The sequence below is a fragment of the Petromyzon marinus genome, chromosome 4, assembly GCF_048934315.1.
Source record: "Petromyzon marinus isolate PM22_M1 ecotype Great Lakes invasive population chromosome 4, UKy_Petmar_22M1.pri1.0, whole genome shotgun sequence".
Classification (NCBI taxonomy): Eukaryota; Metazoa; Chordata; class Hyperoartia; order Petromyzontiformes; family Petromyzontidae; genus Petromyzon; species Petromyzon marinus.
Window position 1 is genome coordinate 15639201 of NC_133670.1, and position 23121 is coordinate 15662321.

Sequence of the window (23121 nt, forward strand, 5' to 3'; positions counted from 1 at the left end):
ATTAAACAGATTTTGCCCGATAGATTTTTTTTTAAATGGCTTGTATAATTACTCTTTGGTTCTTTCGGTAAAGTCACGTAGAAAGAAAATTAATTAATAGAATACGTTTCGATTGCAATACAATCGTCATCAGAAAAGAAACCTCGTGAACTTAGAAATACAATGCAATCCAACACAGTCAGCACCTTACCTGGTTGATTACGTTCTTCCAAAGATTGCTAAATTTGACAGAGACAAACACACAAGCAGAGAGACAACACAGAGACTTATTAAATGTGTTTTCTTTCTACGTGACTTTACCGAAAGTACCAAAAAGTAATTCCTGCAGGCACGAAAGCTTCAAATCAAGTTTGGCTTGTATAATATTAAGTGTTCACCATGCACAATTTCGGACTTTATGCATTGACATGTGTGCAATACAAAACTGCACTGTACTTGAAAAGTATAGACAAACGTCTCTGATGTTGTGGGGGCCACCAGGGGCATGTTCTATTTACATCACGCACAAAATTACTCCAAAATCATGAATACGGTCAATTTGCCGCAGCTTCTGCGCCACTCGTCTTAGTCTCGCGAAGACTAAGAATAGAATTAATTTAACGCAGCCAGAAGACAACTTCTAGATTATACCTTTTTAAGTATTGGATTCAAGGGCAGGGACCCATAAGGCAAGGGCCAAGTCGAGGCGAGTGCCTCTTAAGCCGCCGAGTCTATGGACTGAGGCCACACTCGTAAGGTTAAGGTTTGAGACCAGATAACATGTCAAGCCAGCCTCAAGGTTAAGGTATTGAGCATTCCAAGGCTAATTTCTCAAGACAAGGCTCACCTATCAGGGTGAACTTGCCACCATTTACGTGTTGTTTCTTCCTATTTGTGCAAATGATTGGATAACAGGGTGGATTTAGCACTTACAGGAGACATTGCCCTATGTACCGTCATTTTCTTTTGTAATTAATTGATCCTGGAAATCCACACTTTTTTAAGGAGGGAGCTTGCATCGGGAACTTTGGCCAAATTCCATGTTAGATGGTACTCTGTTAAATGTATGGGTTTGATGTCCAGTGACGTCAATTATATATTTTAAATGTCCCTGCTCACGAGGTTTCAATGGGCCTCGGTGCACACACCCCCCCCTCCCCCCCATGGTAATAAACACAACATTCGATCGTATCTCCGATTACTATTTTATAGAGCTGGGGGTTGGTTACGTCGATCAAGTTGATTAACCGACTGAAAATTAAAATCGACGACTTTTTCCGTGGCCTCGACACTTGAGTCACGAGCACGAACGGTCGGGCGCATTCACATGTGGTCTGTTGTTGAAGGCCGGAAACCCCCTGCAAGCCGCAAAGCCACGCCCAGGAGGGGGGTGGGGCGCGGCCGACCCGTCACCTCCCGTCCAGCGGCACACGTGGGCGCAGAGGCGAATCCCCGGGCGTGCGGTAACCGCATCCGCAAACTAAACGTCCGCGTTATTCGATCGTTGCGAACGAGCAATCGAACCGCGATTGGACACAGTAAGTGATCGAAACCGCGTCGTCGTCGTCGATAGGCCTAATCGACCGGACAAGAAGTAGCAATACGGGGTAGGAAGCTGGGTCGTCTGTCCTTGGGTGGTGGTGGTGGTGGGGACCGCGGAATGTAGCGGGGGGCGAGGGGGGCCGAGCGGGCGGACAAGAGAGGAGGAACCCGAGAATACCGGAGTCGGGCGGACAACTTGAACGGCGGAGGTGGAGCAGACCCGGTGAGGGGTGGGGGAGAATAACAACAGGGGAGGTGACAGAGAAGGAGAGAGGCGGCGAAGTAGGAGGGCGGAGAGAGAGAGGGAGAGGAGGGCCGAGGCGTGGACAGCAGGGAGTAGGAGAGCTGGGAGGAAGAAGGAGAGGGGAGTAGGAGGGAGGTCAGGAGTGGAGAGAAGCAGGAGGACGAGGAGAGAAAGGAGGAGGAGGGCAGAAGAAGGGGAGGATCGTCATGGCGAGCGAGCAAGCGGACGCCGCGGGCCCCGCCACCGTGTCGGCGCTGGAGGCGGCTCTGCTGGGCGCGCTGGGCCCACGCGAGCGCGCGGTGCTGTACGCGCAGAGCGTGCTGCTGTGGCACAGGCCACGACACAGCGCCCTGCTGCTCTTCGCCCTGCACGGCCTCTTCTGGTGGGTCCCGCCGTCGGCCTCCCCAAACTCGCCACCACCACGCGACTGTGTTTTTTTTTTATGTCAGGAGGGCTTTCCTGAGCGCCCTGCCGCTTTTGGTCGCGGTGAGTCCGCGACCGCCTGCGCTAGGCCTGACGCCACCCCCCCCCAACCACCCAACACCACCTCGCCTCACCGCTGTCTTAAGGGCGGTGGAGGTTAAAGCCGAGTTGGAGTGAGGGACGACAACGACAATGTGTTGCGTTGTGTTTGCTTCACTTGTGAACGTATTCGAGTCGGGGAGTGTGGGTTGCCGTTGATGTCCGCGAGCCGGTTATTTTACAACGCGCTTGTGTGTGTACTGTACAGCAACGATGGTTGTTTCGTGTGCCGCCAGTGTCGGCACGGCCAACAACATTGAGGTTGTCGACGTGGAATAATGATGTAATGCGACACGATCGGGACGTCCACCTCCCCGTAGTATTGTTTTTTTTAGATATAAAATAAATGCGTTGCGACGTTATGGTACAGGTTTTCTCCCACGCATTGATTAATACCAAACCTGTCAACCCCTTTATCAGTGCCCTGCCTTATTACGGACAAATTCAGACCTCATTGGTCCCATCACAAGGGAGAAACACAAACAAATAGACAAACATAAATGTTGTTGCCCGTATTGAAACGGCTTTGCGTCGTATGAACCTGAACACTCAATTTCCCTGTACAAGAATGGGGGAGTACACCGTATGGGTTGGACAGGTATCTACTACACGCTTAGCGATTGCGGTGGAGTGGTTTTGCAGGTAAACACCAACACCGCTGTCATTGCGGCGGTGTGGTTTGTGATGATAACATTAAATTATGTACAGTAGACTACTATGAATCATTTAAAGTTCCAAACGCACACATAGTGGCCGGTTGAATAATATATTTTTAATATACCAATATACAGTACTTCAAATGACCATATATGGTGTTGTATTCGGCCATCCGCATAACGTTATGCTAGGCATAAAAAAACTATTTAATGTTGTACGAAAGTAATAAACCTTAGTCCAGCAGTGGATTGATCGTGGCCGATGATGAAACGCAGCATTCTAGTTGGGCTTCAGTTCCTGTGGATATGCGATAAACCAGGACACGGTTCCACTTGACACTTTGATAGGTCTCATGATAAACCACCCCCACTTATGTCGGTGTTGGGAACCCATTGGCAGCACAGCTGGAATCTCAGACGTGCTCGGGCAGCGCAGAAGTATGGTCAATGGAACAAGTACCTGCCTGGGCTGTACATTGTAGTGGTGCTCTCGAAAGTCAATAGTTAACCGTGAAGTGGCGTGACGGCACAGTGTAACGTGTCTTTATATATATACGGTTTAATACAATGACTCACGTGAACTTTTTGAATCCGTGAACTTTAAAATATTATTCTGTGCTGTGCTCTGAACCCTGCTACGTGAATTCCATTGTAGGCGATGGCAAACATCAGTGTCAAGTGATATCTGAGCTGGGCCCTGGGTCAACCTTCTCCCCCCACTTCAACCTGCATGGAGTGATGGTCAAATAACCCCTAACCACTCAAATGTAAATTATAATTTTCGTTTGTAACTATTTATATTTAGTTTGTAACTATTTATATTTAAGTCCCACTTAACGGGTGTGTCACTGCATGGAGGAATAAAATGAATGCGACCAATTACTGTGCACAGACAGTGCATGTTATTGACATTATGCATTAACACAATGTTTGATGTTTCTATATTTTCCAGGGGTATATCCAAGATGACGCTCACATTCAGGCCATACTTTGTACTGGCGTCATTTCTGCTGCTGCTGATATCTATAGAGTCATGGAAATATAGAAAGTGGCTTAAAATACCCAGCATCTTTGGTACGTACTCGGTAACGTTAAGTCACATGAAAAATATCCTGTATATCACACATCGTATTTGTTTTCCCTTGTTATATTATCATGTTCTTTTTTTCAGGGAGACACAGAGATGACTCACCAAGTGAAAGGTATTTAATTATGCAAACTTCACATTTAGAACTACCTCTTGCTTAACTTAATATAAACTAATAAAATACCGCAAGAAGAAATGCTGTCAAAATACGCATTGTAAGTTTAAATTATGGTGTCAGTCACAAATACTCTACTTTTAATTTTAAGAAAAAAATAATTGAGGTCTTAGAATTGTGTAGTCACTACTTATTAATGTTTTAGATTTATTAGCTTCCAGTTTAAGTTGTGCTGTTTGTCATTTTTAGCCTAGACGAGGATGTGATCAGGTGTTGTTCAAGTTCTCACCCTGGCTAGCTGCCATATTGTAAAGTATACTCAGAACTTATTTAAAGAAACGCTCCCATTACTGGGCAAGTTGAAGAGATTTGTTAAGCACGTGCTCGCTAAAACGGTCATGTTTCAGGTCTTCGTTCAAAGAATCCCGTGAGATCAGTTTTGTAAAGCGCAGTATTTGTATAACGAGCATATTTTCATGTTTAACTCTTGATAGCAAGCTTTCCAGAATCCTAAGTGCTATGTGGATCAGGTTGCATTGTGGCCCCGGGCATTGCTGACGCAGAGGTTGGGGGTGGAGAAGGGGGCATTTGCTACCTGTGGGAAAAATGGTTACTATAGCACTGCCACGGCAGGAAAAAAAACATGTTTGAACATGACAGTTGTTGAATTTGATGTTCGGAATTTGTCATCACAATGATATTTTGTAGCTGTTGCATGACGTTTATTTTGCTATGTAAAGTTATTTAAGATGGTGCACTCATGATTATTTTACCCTATACATTTTTATCATACGGTACTTATGTTTTCATAAAAGTCTTGTGCTTATACCATTAGCTACCATAAAGTGTGATATGTTGGGCCTCCTGTCTTATGGTAAACTGCCTGTGATGTGAGAACTCATGTGACCCAGCTTATAGGGGTTAAAGTTTTTAGTGAGTGGATGGATGTGTGTGTGTGTTCACTTGTATGCGCACAGCTGGACAGTAGTTCACCCTGATCTGCTGAGTGTACCGGAGCTGTGCCGTCGGCTGGCTGAGACTTGGATCTCCCTCCTTACCTACCTGCACAATATACTCGCTTTTAAAAGAGAAAATCGTGGAAAGGTAAGCACACATTTTCCCCATCGCACTACTGGCATAGTAAACGAATTGAGTTGATGCTGATTGTTTCGTCTGTCTTTGTTTTCTGACACAGTTCTGCCTGATAGTTTGCATCTGCTGTGCTGTGCTGGCTGATGTTGGACGCCGTGTGCCTGGTATTGTAGTCTGCTACCTCATCTGTAAGTATGCTAGTACCAACCACAAAAGGCCATTAAATAATATATTACCATTAATATTTTTTACTTGGAATCCTTGCTCAATTGTAAATGGTTTCCCATAACGAACACACCGATGTCACTGTTCATATTATATTTTGTGATCATCTGCAAGATAATTGTAATCAAATGTTCCTTTTTTGCTGTTCGCATAGTACTGGCAGCCCTTCTCTGGCCATTGGCTTCATACTACGGCATAGGACACAAGATACGCCACCTGTTTGATGGACTTCTTCACATGCTGGATTACAGCCGACAGGCGCTAATCGCTCGTAGATCTGCAGGGGGAAGAAGTGAGCTGGCATGATTACCATCTGCTCCGTGTTTACATATATTTTTGTTGCTGCTTGTTAATATAAAGCACTGTCTGCTGGTAGGGAGTCTTGAATCACTATCATGAGATGCCAATCATCGCAGAATTCTTTGGAGCAATAGGAACTTTTTTGTTACATACTTATTGTTGCAATTTTTTTATTCTCTTATGTTTTAAAATAAAAGGAGAAGATGAAAAAGGAACATTGGATGAAGATGAGGTGGAAACTGACAGTGAAGATGAATTGGCTGCTTTTTACCCAAAGGTAATTACACCACTTGATATTTAGCTGTTTCAAATATAAAAATCACATTTAATATAATACAAATAATAACCGAAAAATGTTAAACGAGTTTGAAACTACATTCAGGTGTGAAACCAACTTTTATCTGTAACTACTGTGCTGCATTTCCTGTACCACCCCTACCTGGAGCATAGCTGGACCCTGCCACAGCGGAAGAGGCGCTGGCACTGTCTGAGTCTGAGCCATCGGATGACGAGGCATCATACCGCGAGGCCGTAGGACTGGGTCTGATGAGGGGAGGAACGCCGCAGCTTACAGACGGCTCGGATGGTGCATAGCTTTTGTGTTTAATTTTATATTCACACTTACATTTCCACTTTTGGCGGATGGTGAGATGATGGTATGTATAATGTTATGCCTACAAATTTAAAAGAGCTTAATATACAAAAAGTATTTAAAAATTCTTTAAAAAATTGTCATACTATATATAGGTGTACAAAATATTACTGATAATCATCAAATAAGTAACAACATTAAATATTGCTGCTTGGGCTTTGCACATGATCAAACAAACCTTCTAACTTTCTGTCACGGCCAGAACATTTACCAATGTAATAGAAGACAAACTACGAATGTAATAAGGAAGGCATGCCCAAATTTTGGTGTTTCTAGACATGGAGCATCACAGCCAGCACAGTGACCTGGAAGACACGTTTGCGCGTGACCTGGCCGCCTTCCCGTCAGAGCGAGGTGGCGTAGGCCTGGACAGCGACGATGATGACACCTTGGGAATTCCCAGCATCCTGGAGACACGGCCCAGTCGTCCACGCCCGAACTCCCTACGCCAAAGCCTCCCAGCCGACAACGAAGACTTCTATGACTCGGACACCGACGCTATCAATAGTGAGATGTCCATGAGTGGGTTGCCCTCTCCCGATGACTTTTTGGGAGACAGGATGCCCGAGGACGTCTTCCTGCCTGCCGACGATGGTTCAAGCATGGCAGACTGTGAGGAGGAGCAGCACAGTTCAATGTTTATGGGTGGGAATAGCGGGAACCTAGCGAACGAAATTGTAAATGCGGCCTTCACGGCTATGGTGAGGAACACCCTGTCGGCACTTACATCATCCGACTCAACCTCATCCAACTCCCGCTTGGCAACATCCCAAAACCAGGCGGCATCGGCAGGCAGGTCTCGGCAAACCGCCGCTCTCAGAGCTGAGAAGGGAAACCGGCGGCACCACACTCGGGCAGCAGTTGCTGTGGCTGCGGAGCGCGTGCCCATGACTGCCGCTGATGCAGAGAGCTTTTATGCGGACACGGACGAAGAGGCGGAGGAGATAAATGACGGGTTTGAGCTACTGGACCAGACAGAACTGGATCGCTCTGACACGGATGGGCAGCACGGCCGGGAAGGGCGCGCCTCGGGAGGCAGTGCTCAGACTCGCGGCCAGAGCTCAGGCTTCCTCTCCAAGCTGCTTCGCAAGCGGCATTAAGGCACTAAGTTCCCCGCGCTAGTTGACTGCTGCTCATCATAGTCCAGAATAGGCTGTTTATCTCTTATTTTTCTCTGTTGTGACTCGCCGTATTTTATCATGACACTATCGGCAACTGCAAGGTTAGCAGTGGAAATGGTCACGATCACTGGACTTGCCTTTCACTTGAATGCAGCTTCTGAACAAATTAATGACAACACGTTTCTGGATTAATGTGCTCAAAGTATTAACAAAAACATATTGCTTAGATCTATTGTGTATAATTGTGTGTATAATAGCATTTTTTTCAATTGCGATTGGACAAAACATTGCACTTGACAGTGGCTAGTATTTTTATTTTAAAATAGTGGCAATTCATGGGTGCACTCGACCAGTGTTCTTCAACTGCCGATCTGCGGGCTACATTGCTCTTGGAGTGGCCCACTGAGCTCTGGCCTGCTGAGACGGATACACAAATTGGTGAAATAATAGCTAAATAATAAACAGGAGATGGAGATGAGAACTGTAGACAAAAAATAAGTTGAGTGAGATGACTGCAAGATAAACTAGATGGAGATGATCGATCTGGAGACCAGAGGTACAGTCATCCCTAGTACAGGATACATCAGAAACTCGGTCACTGACGAAAGACAATTTAACAAAAGCTGAAAGTACACAAAGAAGCTTGAGAAGCATGCTGGGAATTAAACTGAGAAACAGAAAAAAAGAACACGTGGAATGGTGAGAGACTGCAAGTTGAAGACTACATATTGACTGTTAAGAAAAGTAAGTGGACTTGGGCATAATATGTCGCAATAAGGGTTAATGGCCAGTGGTTGGCCGTAGCGATGGAGTGGCAGCCAAAGGAGTGAAAACACCCCCAGCGCATGACCACCGTGGAAATAGAGTGATGAGATTGTCTCGTGTTCAGGATTTAGATGGATTGTTGCATTGCATGACCAAGAGACAGCGATGTCTGGGGGGTGTAAGGGTAGGCCTTCATCTAACAAGAGAAACATCATTGCTGATGTATGGGTATTATGTCAATGCCAAGTGACATCGTAATTTATGTATAGGTGACACTGATAAGATTTGCATGTGGCCTGCCAGCACATGCTAGTTGTTTTGTGGCCCGCTCGAAGATATAGTTGAAGAACGCTCCTGTAGACCATACTTTTATTATATTTGTTGTGGTGCAATGTGCCCATTGTGAATAACATTGTGTAACAGGAAGCAAAACAAGAGTGATTGTTACATTTATTGTAAAACAACAGTCCCAGTCAATTTGACCATTGTTAATGTATGTTCTTTGAGAATTGCATTAAACATCCAAGTCACATGTGCTTCTGTCATAATGCTTATTTTGCCGCTATTTGATTTTGTTTAAAAACAATTGCATTCTTATCAGAACGCGATTTTGCGTATACTGTACACGTTTTGATAGCCTTGCAGAATAATTGAGCATTACAATTTTTCAGCGTGGTGTATGCATGTCTTTCCGTGACCTCATGTAACCCTGTTGCATAATGTGGTTAAATTCAATCAGATGTAACTATTGCTCGTGATGAATATATACGTGTTTAATGATATAACAAATTACGAACATCACAATGTCTTGTACAATATGATGACTTGTACCACACATCCACTCGGTTCATTGCAAACTTCACAGGTTAACCACTAAATTTTCTTTGAAATGTGTACATAATGCATTGTAAATGCATACGTATCCTATACTGCATAATGCATTTTCTCACCTACACTTATATACTTGTGTTTTTAAATGAGCTTTATTTTAAATTCGAATTAGCAGTTATTTAAGCTTGTATCTGGCACCATGTGCTTTATTATTTTGATTCTAAATAGCAGGTATTTTAAGCTTGTATCTGGCACCAGGTGCGTGGCCAGGTTTACAGCAGTGCTGATTTTATCTAAATTGACACAATAGCGTCCACTTCAGCAAAAACAAGGCCTGACACTTTTAACCACACAATTCCCAAGATCAATATTACAGTTTGGATGGGGGCACTTTCGCATGCCCCTCGGAATCCTTTGCAGACACATCTATTTTTGGTGCGGGCATCTTCTCGTGATCTGTAAGTGGGATAAAAATATGACATTACAATGGTTTTGCAGTGGACAAGATCAGTGGCCTGCATTTGCTGATTATTACTGCTTTGCGATGGTGGTTTGTGACTTGTGTGCGAGTGCTTTATTCTGTCACCTGTGACTTGCTTTTTTCAGTTATATTGCCTACCCTGCACTTTAAGAAAAGCTTAAAATGAATTAGTCCAGTTTTATAAGTGTCAATGAAAAGGTATTTCTAGTCAGCAAAAATAAACTTTGCTGTAAGTGGTGCTGGAGCATAATCAGACTTATTAAACATTGCCTTATGGTGTATGGGTAGCTTGATTGCCATTGAAGCGTTGCATTGCTTGTTTCTGTAGCCCCTCTTAGTTTAGTCTATATTTATTTAAAATAAAATGTACATAACATTTCCAGCCAGGTAATATTGGTTAAAATATATGTAAAGCAAAATAGCGATGTTAAAGCATTCATTACATAAAATTGCAATTTGCTGCTCCACAGCTTGTGCAGCTGCGTGTGTTTGATATCACCTTCACACACCTGGAATATCCCACGGAGACTGGTATAGGCTCTGTGCTGCATCCACCTTCACCGTCTCCCCAGTGATGAAGGATGCAGCAGGTGACAACAGGAAGCAAACGACTGGCGACACCTGGCCAAGAATACAAATTGTGACTACTCTGAAAACGGAGTTTTTTTCAATTGTTTTATATACTTTTTCAAAAATGTATAAGCAGGAAATAAGAACATGCGTTGGGAGTTAGTACAGGTGGCCTGCTTCTACAAGCAGATATACTTGTTGGATACGTGCATTACAGTATTCAAATATGCTTCGTTAAAAGCAAAGTAACTTAACCTGAAAGGTGCGTGTTTGTCAATTAGTTCATTTAGTGACATACCTCCTCCGGCAAACCAAGCCTCTTGGCAGGGATCCTTGGCTTCATCATATCAAATGGAGATTTTGACAAATGCTTATAATTTTCAGATGCAGTTTGGGAAAATATTGTTCCCTGCCAGAGAAATAGACAACAATCACTTTACTGGAAATGTAAATAATACATCGAATTTAACATTTCTATAAAATACTGCTTGAAGGGCAGGCCAAGAAATTATGTTTTAAAATAAAATTACCATGGGGTAGGCTAATCTCCCATTTGCACTCCCAAACCAGTGGTTAAAGAATCACATTCCTTACTCTGGTTCTTTCGGTAAAGTTACGTAGGCTTCTCTATACCAAGAAATCACATTCCTATAGCAAGGGAACGTTTATCCACAGAACAAACACTGCTGACATTACAAAATGGTATTCCAATACTAAATGGATTTGGCTAAACTCTCCATTGCACGAATGTCCTGACATAGAATGTTGAGAGACGGTGCTGCTTTCCGAGATGGAATGATAAAATGTGCAGCAATGGCATAGTGGTTGGTGCACTGGGAAAAGAACCTGGCGACCTGAGCTTTATTCTCAGTGAATATATGTGGCAAGTGATATCAGAACGTCTGTCTTCCCCTCCTTCAACGACCATGGTCAAATATAGTCAAATATACCCCATGACGAACCTGGTATGGAGAAGCCTCCATCCATAGGATTTGAACCACACACTTTTAAAATCCGCTCTAACTGCTGCACCATGCTGGCTGGAACCACGAGAATATGACAACAGGCTGTGATCGTACCGGTGCAACAGCATTGATGCGGACGCCGCTGCTCGCCCACTCGATGGCCAGGCTCTTTGTGAGGTTGTCAACCCCTGCTCGTGCCGCGCCCGTGTGCCTGGCAGCACGAGGGTGGTGCACGTTAATTGTTATTCTATTGGGTTTTATCCAGGTACTAAAGTTTCCTCCCAAATACAAAACACTCCTTGAAACGGGGAATTGGTCAAGAATGGTAATGCAGCACCCTCCTGAAAGTGTCATGAGACTTGGTGAAGATTTACTGGCTAGATAGCATCATTACTTTAGAAAGTTACAGAAAACGTTAAAACTGGTGGGAATAAATTTATCCTGTACACACGACTGCATCGGCAAGGAATGAAATGCACTCACGACATTCCCGGAAACCCTCTCCACATGTCAGCAATTATATTTACGATGACTCCACCGTGATCTTTCATCCACAAGTTGTACACTGCACCACACAAAACGACAAATTAGCAGAGAAGCCAATATAAGGAAATGGTGTTCAAGTGCTGTAAACACGTTGACATTCACATAAATTATGGATAATGATGGACTTAGGTGAAAGCCATGTTCACTAAAACCTTGCCTTATGTTGGTGATGAAACTTCATGTGAAACCAAAGTGATAAACTTCTGGAAAATATATTCCTCAATGTAGTGGGAATGACCATATAAATACCTCTTCTATACTATTGTGCTCATTGATCTTCTCTGCTAGACAAATATGTTGCCCTCGAATGCCCCTTGTATTAACATCGATATTTTCATTGCAATGTCCATGTTATCACGATTGTCTCCAATTGATCTTGGGTCATTTCCTCGTTTGGTATTGGATGAGTTCCCTTTTTCTTGCCACCAATAAAAAAAACGGTGAGCTGGAGACTACTGTGTATAATAACGCAATATAGAGAGGAAGTTGTCGTGAAGTTGTAGAACTGAGGCTGATGGCCGAGGCGACGCTCACCCTCGCGGCAGCACAGGAAGGTGCCGGTGAGGTTCGTCTCGATGACGGCGTGCCAACCCTTGGTGCTGATGCCCTCAGCCGGACTGGGGAACTGCCCACCGCCGTTGTTCACCAGGAAGTCGATCTTTCCATACCTCTCCAGGGTAGTGCTCATCAAACCCCGTACCTGTTGGTCACGAGAGTTCCATTTTTAACACTTCTTGGCCAAGATGCATATTCAATAAAAACAAATGAGAGCTGGGATATCATATAATTGAAATAATCGATTGCGCTACCGATTATGGGTATGCTTACTTGACGAATTGAGTAGCTAGAAATAAGTATCATATCTTCAAGTGTATTTATTTAAGCAAGTGCGGACGACTCTGTTCCCATGTGTGCCGCTGGAAGAGAGGTGAATGGGCAGGGCTTGGTGATGCCATCAACATCACCAGCCACTTCATGATGATCATGGCTTGTCGGGGGTTTCCTGCCTTCCTGAAGCTGGATATAGGGGTGGCCGCCAATAATAAAGCGTTGAATAATTAACCACAATATGTTGTAGATTACAATTTTTTTTCGATTAATTGACTAATTGTTCCAGTTCAAAAACACCTGCTCCTGACCTGCCGCTGTGCTGAATGATAATTATATACTGTGTAACAAAAATATATTTTTTGTTCCTGGGTAGTAAGTGTTATTTTCTAATTGCTTATGCCTCAAAAGTACAGAACATGGCTATTATTCCCCACAAACTTTGCTTTTATGACCAGGACACAAAAGCAAAGTTAATAATCCACTCCATTAATAACACTGTGTAACACATTTTTTTTTGTTCCTGGATAGTAAGTGTTATTTCCTAATTGCTTATGCCTCAAAACTTTGCTTTTGTGACCAGGACAGTGATGTTTTTAAATGTACCTATGTTTCAATGAGAAAACGTGGTGTGCATTTGTGTCTTTCCTTCACATAAAGTCCTGGTCACAAAAGCAAAGTTTGTGGGGAATAATAGCCATTTTCTATACTTTTGAGGAATAAGCAATTAAAAAATAAGACTTACTACCCAGGAACAAAAATCATGTTACATAGTATAATTGGACATCTGCAGGTATAATTTGCAATACCTCGAACAAATACAGGCAGTATGACCGCATATCACGACATATGTTTTGCCATCAGGGAAGTGCTATAATTGAGGTGATTTGAGAATGGGATACTTCATCATCAGCAGCGGTAACCATGGTCTATTCATCACTCACAAATCTCAGGATGCCATAATCTTGCTCTTGTACGTGAGTTTTCTCTTCACTGCATTTCCATGGTGGTTATCTTGAGCGAGTTCTCAAGATCACTGAATAAATTATGTATAATAGCTGATAATAAGATAAATATATGTCCGTATATGGTTGTGGGATCTAGTTAAGGAAACTGGTTGGTGGATTTGGTTGGGGGATCTGGTTGGGGGATCTGGTCAGGGGATATTGTGGGGGGATTTGATTGATGGATTTGGTGAAGTGAACTGCTTGTGGGATTTTGTTGTGGACTTAGTTGGTGGATTGGTGAAGGGATATTTTTTTGAATGATCTAGTTGAGGGATTTGCTTGGTGTATTTGGTTAAGGGATCTGGCTGGCGGATCTGGTTAATACCTCTTGCTCTTGACGGATGTTGCACTGCACGGCAGTGACACGGGCCGGACTGCTGGGAGGGATGCAGGCACAGAGCTCCTGTGCCGCCTTCTGCAGCCGCTCCATCTTCCTTGACGCGATCACGACGCTGCATCCTGCCCAACACATGGCACCGCACACCCACAGCAACAAACTTAAAATATATGCTCACTGCAGGAAAATGTATACATATCTCTGGATACTGATGTGTATAGTATGGGGATAAAGGAATGTGGCCCGATTTCATCATTTGTCACAAGCTAAGCAGGGTTGAGTCAGGATAGTGCTTAGATGAGAGATCATCATGTACATACACATAAAACAGGGGCAGTAGAGGGTAGTGCAGCAAAATCCATTGATGTTCTGTAATCTTCACCAACCTGCACTGACCAACGTGGTAAGGTATAATATGGGTGGAGGCCCTCATCCAGCAATCATGGACTGACAAACGGGCTGTACATAAAACGATTTAAACAAAACATTTTTTTTTATTGTACCCAGTAAGGCCCAATGAGCTATATAGCTCTTTCTCAGAAACGACCTGGTCACAAATGGTAGCTCAACGAAGTGGCTTATCGCGTGTTTTTTTTTTTATAGCAGGCGAATAAATACTCTAAAGCAGACATATATAACAGGTCCCTGCAGGGTGGGCTGGTAGGACAAGTCTCTGCGCTGTCTATTGCTGATTTTACACCCAACAGCACGAGATTTCACTTCGTTAAAGTATTGAAATGGGACGGACACATTAATCTATTGCAGGCTGGTACACTCAGTTTACAACTTCGTTCCTACCAGTATGATACGATTTAAATATTATACATGCGAGCGTTATCGTTCAACGTTTTTCCCTGATTAAAAAAAAAGTTGGTATTAGAGGGTAACGTGTAACGATGTTTGAAGGGTTTCATTTGCGCTCTGTGACGACCGTGCAGTCCAGAGTCGCAATGCATTACGGTTTGTGCTAGAAGGCCTGAAGGTGGCGCTATTTCTAATGCACAGCGCGTATGTAGAGCTTTCATCATCATCATCACACGTTATCAATCCACTGGTCGATGAAGGGCTTCAGGGCCGACCATAAATGACGTCACGCTATTTTGGACGATTTTTGACCCCCCCCCTCGTCACACGGCGTCACAAAAAGTCAGACCCCCCCTCCCTCAAATATGACGTCACAAAGCTCTGCACCCCCCCCCCCAAAAAAAACATATTTCCATTTTGAAATAAAACATGCTTCAAATCGCTTTAAACTATTGTCATTGTAGTGCGTATTTAATGTAGCGATGTACTCTGATGTTGTAGGAGAAAACATGGATAAAAAGGTATATTTAATTAAGTAGAACGTTTTGATTTAAAGCTTTCGTGACTGCAGGGATTCATATTCTTAAACCGACACTTTTTTCAAAAATTTTCTCGCTGTGGTTTTCACACCTGATGATGATTGCTTGTGTTGCAGTCGAAACGTCGTGAGAATTGTATTGTTTTATATTTTTATTATTTTTTTGTTTCCCTTCTACGTGACTTTACCGAAAGAACCAAGAATATAAGTAGAACGTGTTGTCTATATTTATTTTATTTAAAGTTGTGCATTTTGATGTGACGTCACATTTCTCAAACCCACCCCCCCTCGTCACACATCGTCACAAATGTCCCCCCCCCCCACCATAGGTGCGTGACGTCATTCATAGACGGCCCCTGACAATACAAAATACGGACTGTTTAGAAAATTAGGTGCGCCTGGGCAAACACCTTCATCCAGCAGTAGAGAGATCATCACTAATGATGATGACATGAGCATTCCAAACCAAAAATAATTCCACGATGTGGGGCAATGTTTTTCTCCAACATTGCGGACATACGATGTAATTTTGATCTAATTAAAATAAACCAAAACGTGCACAAAGGCTGAATTACGAGGTAATAAAATATGGAACGCTTCACGAATTTGCGTGTCATCCTTGCGCAGGGGCCATGCTAATCTTCTCTGTATCGTTCCAATTTTAGTATATGTACTGCCGGAGCAAGTACAGAAGCATACTAGGCAACGTCCACTATTTATACCAACCTTTTTGCGATGTGCTTTACACCATGGGCCCCACAAAAGTAATTAATGTATTAACAATTACGCGTTAAAATATTACAAACATCATAATAGTTAAGCAATAGCGTCTGTGAATATTGTGCACGAAAAAAAATCGTTATTAGAGAAATATTTGAAGGGTTTTATTTGCGAACTTGCGCGATAGCTGAGTGAAATGCATTATGGGTCCACGTGGACGGATTGCGTTCATGGCCTAAAGGTGGCGCTGTTGTCGATTGCTAATCGACAGTAAATGCGGCATGTTTCATAAATGTACACTTTAGTTGAATACCTGTTGATTTAATGTCCTCGATTATCAAAAGTTTATTATATTAGTTTAATATGTCCTTCCAACGTACGTTAAAACTATTACAAATTATCTTATTGGTTCTTTCGGTAAAGTCACGTGACTTTACCGAAAGAACCAAGAAGATGAATCCCTGCAGTCACGAAAGCTTTAAATCGAAATATTGCAAATTATTTAATTCTATCGATAATTGAGGACGTTAAATGCGTTTATTAAATGTCGAGTTTTATACCATACAAATTCCAGAGACAGCCGTCTTTAGGTCCGAGCCTCACCGTAGTGTGTTACCAATTGTTTTCTTGGTGACTATGGTCCCAGCTGCCTTGAGATCATTGACAAGATCCTCCCGTGTAGTTCCGGGCTGATTCCTCACCGTTCTCATGATCATTGCAACTCCACGAGGTGAGATCTTGCATGGAGCCCCAGGCCGAGGGAGATTGACAGTTCTTATTCTTAGCTCTTTCGGTAAATTAACGTTGAAGGGAAACAATAAAATATATATAAAACAAAAAAATTATCACGACGTTTCGACCATAACACAAACGGTCGTCATCAGGTGTGTCGGTTTGCAAACCGTGACTTTACCGACAGAGCTAAGAATATGAATTACTGTAGTCACGAAAGCTTTAAATCAAAATTGACAGTTCTTTTGTGTTTCTTACATTTGCGGATAATCGCACCAACTGTTGTCACCTTCTCACCAAGCTGCTTGGCAATGGTCTTGTAGCCCATTCCAGCCTTGTGTAGGTCTACAATCTTGTCCCTGACATCCTTGGAGAGCTCTTTGGTCTTGGCCATGGTGGGGAGTTTGGATTATGATTGATTGATTGTTTCTGTGGACAGGTGTCTTTTATACGGGTAACAAGCTGAGATTCGGAGCACTCCCTTCAAGAGTGTGCTCCTAATCTCAGCTCGTTACCTGTATAAAAGACACCTGGGAGCCAAAAATCTTTCTGATTGAGAGGGGGTCAAATACTTATTTCCCTCATTAAAATGCAAATCAATTTATAACATTTTTGACATGCGCTTTTCTGGATTTTTGTGTTGTTATTCTGTCTCTCACCGTTCAAATAAGCCTACCATTAAAATTATAGACTGATCATTTCTTTGTCAGTGGGCAAACGTACAAAATCAGCAGGGGATCAAATACTTTTTTTCCCTCACTGTATCTCGTGGTAGTTACAAAATGGGACCTTTTTTGCCAGTATCAAAGTATGAGAACGCCTTTTGGCGTTCTCTGGTCTGACACCGGTGAGGCTCGGCCCGAAATACGGCTGTCTCTGGTGTAGACCAATCAGTTTCAAAGACAATGCATAGGTTGTTTGCATGTTCACCACAAGTACTGTGTGTGGTTCATGCAGGCGTGATTCCTTGCAAAAGGTTTATAGTTGGTGTTTGAACATCTTAATGCCTGTTTTATTGCCAGAAAGGGTAAAACCTATTCTTAGATATATATTTTTTCATACTCATGGTTAGTTGTCGAGGAGGCCCCAACTCGTAGCTTTGGCCACCAGGAGGGTGGGGGGGGGAGCAAGGCACCCCCTGCCCCTACGCTACTGCGAGGAAGCATTCGTTTGAAGGACACACCGCAACTTCCCAAGGGTGGCTGATCTCCTGGAGTTTGGGGGCATTGTCGCCCATGCACAAGCAGTGCACAGAGCCAAGAGCAGATGTTCCCAGCAGGTGGCGGCAATCGCCTTTGTGAAATTATATCTCGTCTGGGTGAACAGTGGCGGCGTCACCATTCATCCATATCCGTCCATGTTACTCATAGTTCATAGTTCATTTATTTGGTATAGCCCTGTGAGCCATTCGGCTTTTGAATCGGGTGCAACCGATTAATTGTCCATGTGCATGCTTTTGGTTTTTTCAATGACGCATCCGAGCCGAGCCATTGCGTTGCCCTGGCGGACACGAGTGGTTTTCCAGTGCTGAGCCGGAACCAAACCGTGCTGCACTAGCCTCACAATACGTACATCTGAATCTGGCTTGGGACCAAGTAGGATCAGGGGCGGCTCTAATGACGCGTTCATTGCGTTGTGTTGTCGGTCTGTCCACTGTGAGGGCTCAGAATCCGTGCGTGAGACTCGGCTTCTGCTAGTGGGAAAATAACATGCTGCCTCCACAACCATGCTGGGCTGGCTCGGCACGGCCCCGAAGCAGCTCGGTTTGTGCAATAGAAAACACGTGTTGTCATGGTGATCGTGCAGGCTCACCCAGGGACACCAGCTCAGCTGCTATCGCCTTCCCGATGCCGGTTCCTCCGCCAGTTACGATCGCAACTTTGTTGCTGAACAGCCCGGCTCGGAATACAGACATGGTTACCTGCAGCGAGGACAATACAGTACTCACTTAGACACCACTCACTCAGCACTCACTCAGACAACACTAACTCAGCATTCACTTAGACACCACTAACTCAGCACTCACTTAGACACCACTAACTCAGCACTCACTCAGACATCACTCACTCAGCACTCACTTAGACATCACTCACTCATCACTCACTTAGATATCACTCACTCACCACTCACTTAGACACCACTAACTCAGCACTCACTCAGACATCACTCACTCAGCACTCACTTAGACACCACTAACTCAGACACCACTCACTTAGACACCACTCACTCAGCACTCACTTAGACACCACTCACTTAGACACCACTCACTCACCACTCACTTAGACACCACTCACTTAGACACCACTCACTCAGACACCACTCACTCAGCACTCACTTAGACACAACTCACTCAGCACTCACTCAGACACCACTCACTTAGACACCACTCAGACACCACTCACTTAGACACCACTAACTCAGACACCACTCACTTAGACACAACTCACTCAGCACTCACTCAGACACCACTCACTCAGCACTCACTCAGACACCACTCACTTAGACACCACTCACTTAGACACCACTCACTTAGACACCACTCACTCAGCACTCACTTAGACATCACTCACTCAGACACCACTCACTCAGCACTCACTCAGACACCACTCACTTAGACACCACTCACTCAGCACTCACTTAGACACCACTCACTCAGACACCACTCACTCAGCACTCACTCAGCACTCACTTAGACACCACTAACTCAGCACTCACTTAGACACCACTCACTCAGCACTCACTTAGACACCACTCACTCAGACACCACTCACTCAGTACTCACTTAGACACCACTCACTCAGCACTCACTTAGACACCACTCACTCAGACACCACTCACTCAGCACTCACTTAGACACAACTCACTCAGCACTCACTCAGACACCACTCACTTAGACACCACTCACTTAGACACCACTCACTCAGCACTCACTTAGTCTTCACTCACTCAGACACCACTCACTCAGCACTCACTCAGACACCACTCACTTAGACACCACTCACTCAGCACTCACTTAGACACCACTCACTCAGACACCACTCACTCAGCACTCACTCAGCACTCACTTAGACACCACTAACTCAGCACTCACTTAGACACCACTCACTCAGCACTCACTTAGACACCACTCACTCAGCACTCACTCAGACACCACTCACTCAGTACTCACTTAGACACCACTCACTCAGCACTCACTTAGACACCACTCTCTCAGCACTCACTCAGACACCACTCACTCAGCACTCACTTAGACACCACTAACTCAGCACTCACTTAGACACCACTCACTCAGCACTCACTTAGACACCACTCACTCAGCACTCACTCAGACACAACTAACTTAGCACTCACTTAGACACCACTCACTCAGAACTCACTTAGACATCACTCACTCAGCACTCACTTAGACACCACTAACTCAGCACTCACTTAGACACCACTAACTCAGACACCACTCACTTAGACACCACTCACTCAGCACTCACTCAGCACTCACTTAGACACCACTAACTCAGCACTCACTTAGACACCACTCACTCAGCACTCACTTAGACACCACTCACTCAGCACTCACTTAGACACCACTCTCTCAGCACTCACTCAGACACCACTCACTCAGCACTCACTTAGACACCACTAACTCAGCACTCACTTAGACACCACTAACTCAGCACTCACTTAGACACCACTCACTCAGCACTCACTTAGACACCACTCACTCAGCACTCACTCAGACACAACTAACTTAGCACTCACTTAGACACCACTCACTCAGAACTCACTTAGACATCACTCACTCAGCACTCACTTAGACACCACTAACTCAGCACTCACTTAGACACCACTAACTCAGACACCACTCACTTAGACACCACTCACTCAGCACTCACTCAGCACTCACTTAGACACCACTAACTCAGCACTCACTTAGACACCACTCACTCAGCACTCACTTAGACACCACTCACTCAGCACTCACTCAGACACCACTCACTCAGACACCATTCACTCAGCACTCACTCAGCACTCACTTAGACACCACTAACTCAGCACTCACTTAGACACCACTCACTCAGCACTCACTTAGACACCACTCACTCAGCACTCACACCACTCACTCAGCACTCACTTAGACACCACTCACTCAGCACTCACTCAGACACCACTCACTCAGTACTCACTTAGACACCACTCACTCAGCACTCACTTAGACACCACTCACTTAGACACCACTAACTCATCACTCACTTAGACACCACTCACTCAGTACTCACTTAGACACCACTCACTCAGCACTCACTTAGACACCACTCTCTCAGCACTCACTCAGACACCACTCACTCAGCACTCACTTAGACACCACTAACTCAGCACTCACTTAGACACCACTCACTCAGCACTCACTTAGACACCACTCACTCAGCACTCACTCAGACACAACTAACTTAGCACTCACTTAGACACCACTCACTCAGAACTCACTTAGACATCACTCACTCAGCACTCACTTAGACACCACTAACTCAGCACTCACTTAGACACCACTAACTCAGACACCACTCACTTAGACACCACTCACTCAGCACTCACTTAGACACCACTAACTCAGCACTCACTTAGATACCACTCCACTCAGACACTACTCACTTAGACACCACTCACTCAGCAATCACTTAGACACCACTAACTCAGCATTCACTTAGACACCACTCACTCAGCACTCACTTAGACACCACTCACTCAGAAACAACTCACTTAGCACTCACTTAGACACCACTCACTCAGCACTCACTCAGACACCACTCACTCAGCACTCACTTAGACACCACTCACTCAGCACTCACTCAGACACCACTCACTCAGTACTCACTTAGACACCACACACTCAGCACTCACTTAGACACCACTCACTTAGACACCACTAACTCATCACTCACTTAGACACCACTCACTCAGTACTCACTTAGACACCACTCACTCAGCACTCACTTAGACACCACTCACTCAGCACTCACTTAGACACCATTCACTCAGCACTCACTTAGACACCACTCACTCAGCACTCACTTAGACACCACTCACTCAGCACTCACTTAGACACCACTAACTCAGCACTCACTCAGACACAACTCACTTAGCACTCACTCAGGCACCACTTCACACTCAGACACTGCTTACTCACTCAGAAAGGACTCACTTAGCACTCGCTTACCGCACTCGGACACTTAGCACTCAGACACCACTAAGCACTCACTGTCTCATTCATTACTCACCTAGCACTCACTCATTTAGACCACACTCGCTCAGCACTCGCTCACTGAGCACCGACTCACCGACCGAACAGTCACTCGGAGACGCACCACTCAACTCAAGACGGCACCCTGTCAACACGGAGCGCTCAGACGCTGCTCGCTAGCACAGAAGCCCTGGCCTCACACAAACACTACTCACTCAGGCACCCGACTGCGCTGAACAAAGTCCACCACGGGGCACCAAGTGACACGGGGCGGGTAGGGGTGGCTTGGGCACCAAGTGACACGGGGGGGTGGCTTGGGCACCAAGTGACACGGAGGGTGGCTTGGGCACCAAGTGACACGGTGGGGTGGCTTGGGCACCAAGTGACACGGGGGGTGGCTTGGCTCGGGAAGTGGCCGAGCCGCCCAACTCGTAGCCACTCCTAACTCGTCATCGGTTCCGCCCCTCGCTGGTGTCAAAGCAGAGAATCGATGGAAGTTTGGCGGCTTGATGAAACTCCCCGTAGACAGACACGTTGTGCCCCTTAAATCCCTTTAAAATGGCATTCGCTTGTGTGATAAATGCCCGTGTTTCATGCAACGCGGAAAACGTCCTCGATCTTACATTAACATGTTTAAAAAATAATAGGTTTCACCCGTTCTGGCAATAAAACAGGTGTTAGGATGGCCATAATAGAAGAATAGGGTTTCCCCTTTTTTCTGGTAACAAAACAGGTGTTAAGATGTTAAAACACCAAACTGAAACCTTTTACAAGGAATCATGTCTGCATTAACCACAATACAGTGAGGGAAAAAGTATTTGATCCCCTGCTGATTTTGTACGTTTGCCCACTGACAAAGAAATGATCAGTCAATAATTTTAATGGTAGGTTTATTTGAACAGTGAGAGACAGAATAACAACAAAAAATCCAGAAAAACGCATGTGAAAAATGTTATAAATTGATTTGCATTTGAATGAGGGAAATACGTATTTGACCCCCTCTCAATCAGAAAGATTTCTGGCTCCCAGGTGTCTTTTATACAGGTAACGAGCTGAGATTAGGAGCACACTCTTAAAGGGAGTGCTCCTAATCTCAGTTTGTTACCTGTATAACAGACACCTGTCCACAGAAGCAATCAATCAATCAGATTCCAAACTCTCCACCATGGCCAAGACCAAAGAGCTCTCCAAGGATGTCAGGGACAAGATTGTAGACCCACACAAGG

At 44.5% G+C, this 23121-nt stretch overlaps 2 protein-coding genes and 1 non-coding gene across 5 annotated transcripts; 1 reads left to right on the plus strand and 2 right to left on the minus strand.

Moving 5' to 3' along the window:
• Nucleotides 1-1676: 1676 nt before the first annotated feature.
• LOC116938636 (reticulophagy regulator 3-like) lies at nucleotides 1677-10081 on the plus strand. Of its 2 annotated transcripts, none has more exons than XM_032946025.2 (9): nucleotides 1677-2147; nucleotides 3896-4017; nucleotides 4115-4145; nucleotides 5123-5249; nucleotides 5341-5425; nucleotides 5617-5754; nucleotides 5960-6039; nucleotides 6213-6348; nucleotides 6691-10081. In XM_032946025.2, the coding sequence occupies exons 1-9, from the start codon at nucleotides 1972-1974 to the stop codon at nucleotides 7512-7514; spliced, it is 1719 nt and encodes a 572-aa protein (XP_032801916.2). In that variant the 5' UTR covers nucleotides 1677-1971; the 3' UTR covers nucleotides 7515-10081. The 2 variants fall into 2 exon arrangements, with proteins under 2 accessions (XP_032801916.2, XP_032801917.1); XM_032946026.2 differs by lacking the exon at nucleotides 1677-2147 and adding an exon at nucleotides 2341-3710.
• PECR (peroxisomal trans-2-enoyl-CoA reductase) lies at nucleotides 8733-22310 on the minus strand. 2 transcript variants are annotated; one of them, XM_032946027.2, is made up of 9 exons: nucleotides 22111-22310; nucleotides 18472-18580; nucleotides 13854-13987; nucleotides 12228-12393; nucleotides 11631-11712; nucleotides 11262-11358; nucleotides 10481-10591; nucleotides 10122-10233; nucleotides 8733-9587 (listed from the first exon to the last, which is right to left on the minus strand). In XM_032946027.2, exons 2-9 carry the CDS (start codon nucleotides 18572-18574, stop codon nucleotides 9502-9504), a joined length of 891 nt encoding a protein of 296 aa, XP_032801918.1. In that variant the 5' UTR covers nucleotides 18575-18580; nucleotides 22111-22310; the 3' UTR covers nucleotides 8733-9501. The 2 variants fall into 2 exon arrangements, with proteins under 2 accessions (XP_032801918.1, XP_032801919.1); XM_032946028.2 differs by having other exon boundaries at nucleotides 21997-22125.
• Nucleotides 15790-15896, minus strand: LOC116938896 (U6 spliceosomal RNA). The gene has a single exon (XR_004402340.1). It is a non-coding gene; the product is annotated as a U6 spliceosomal RNA (small nuclear RNA).
• Nucleotides 22311-23121: the final 811 nt, after the last annotated feature.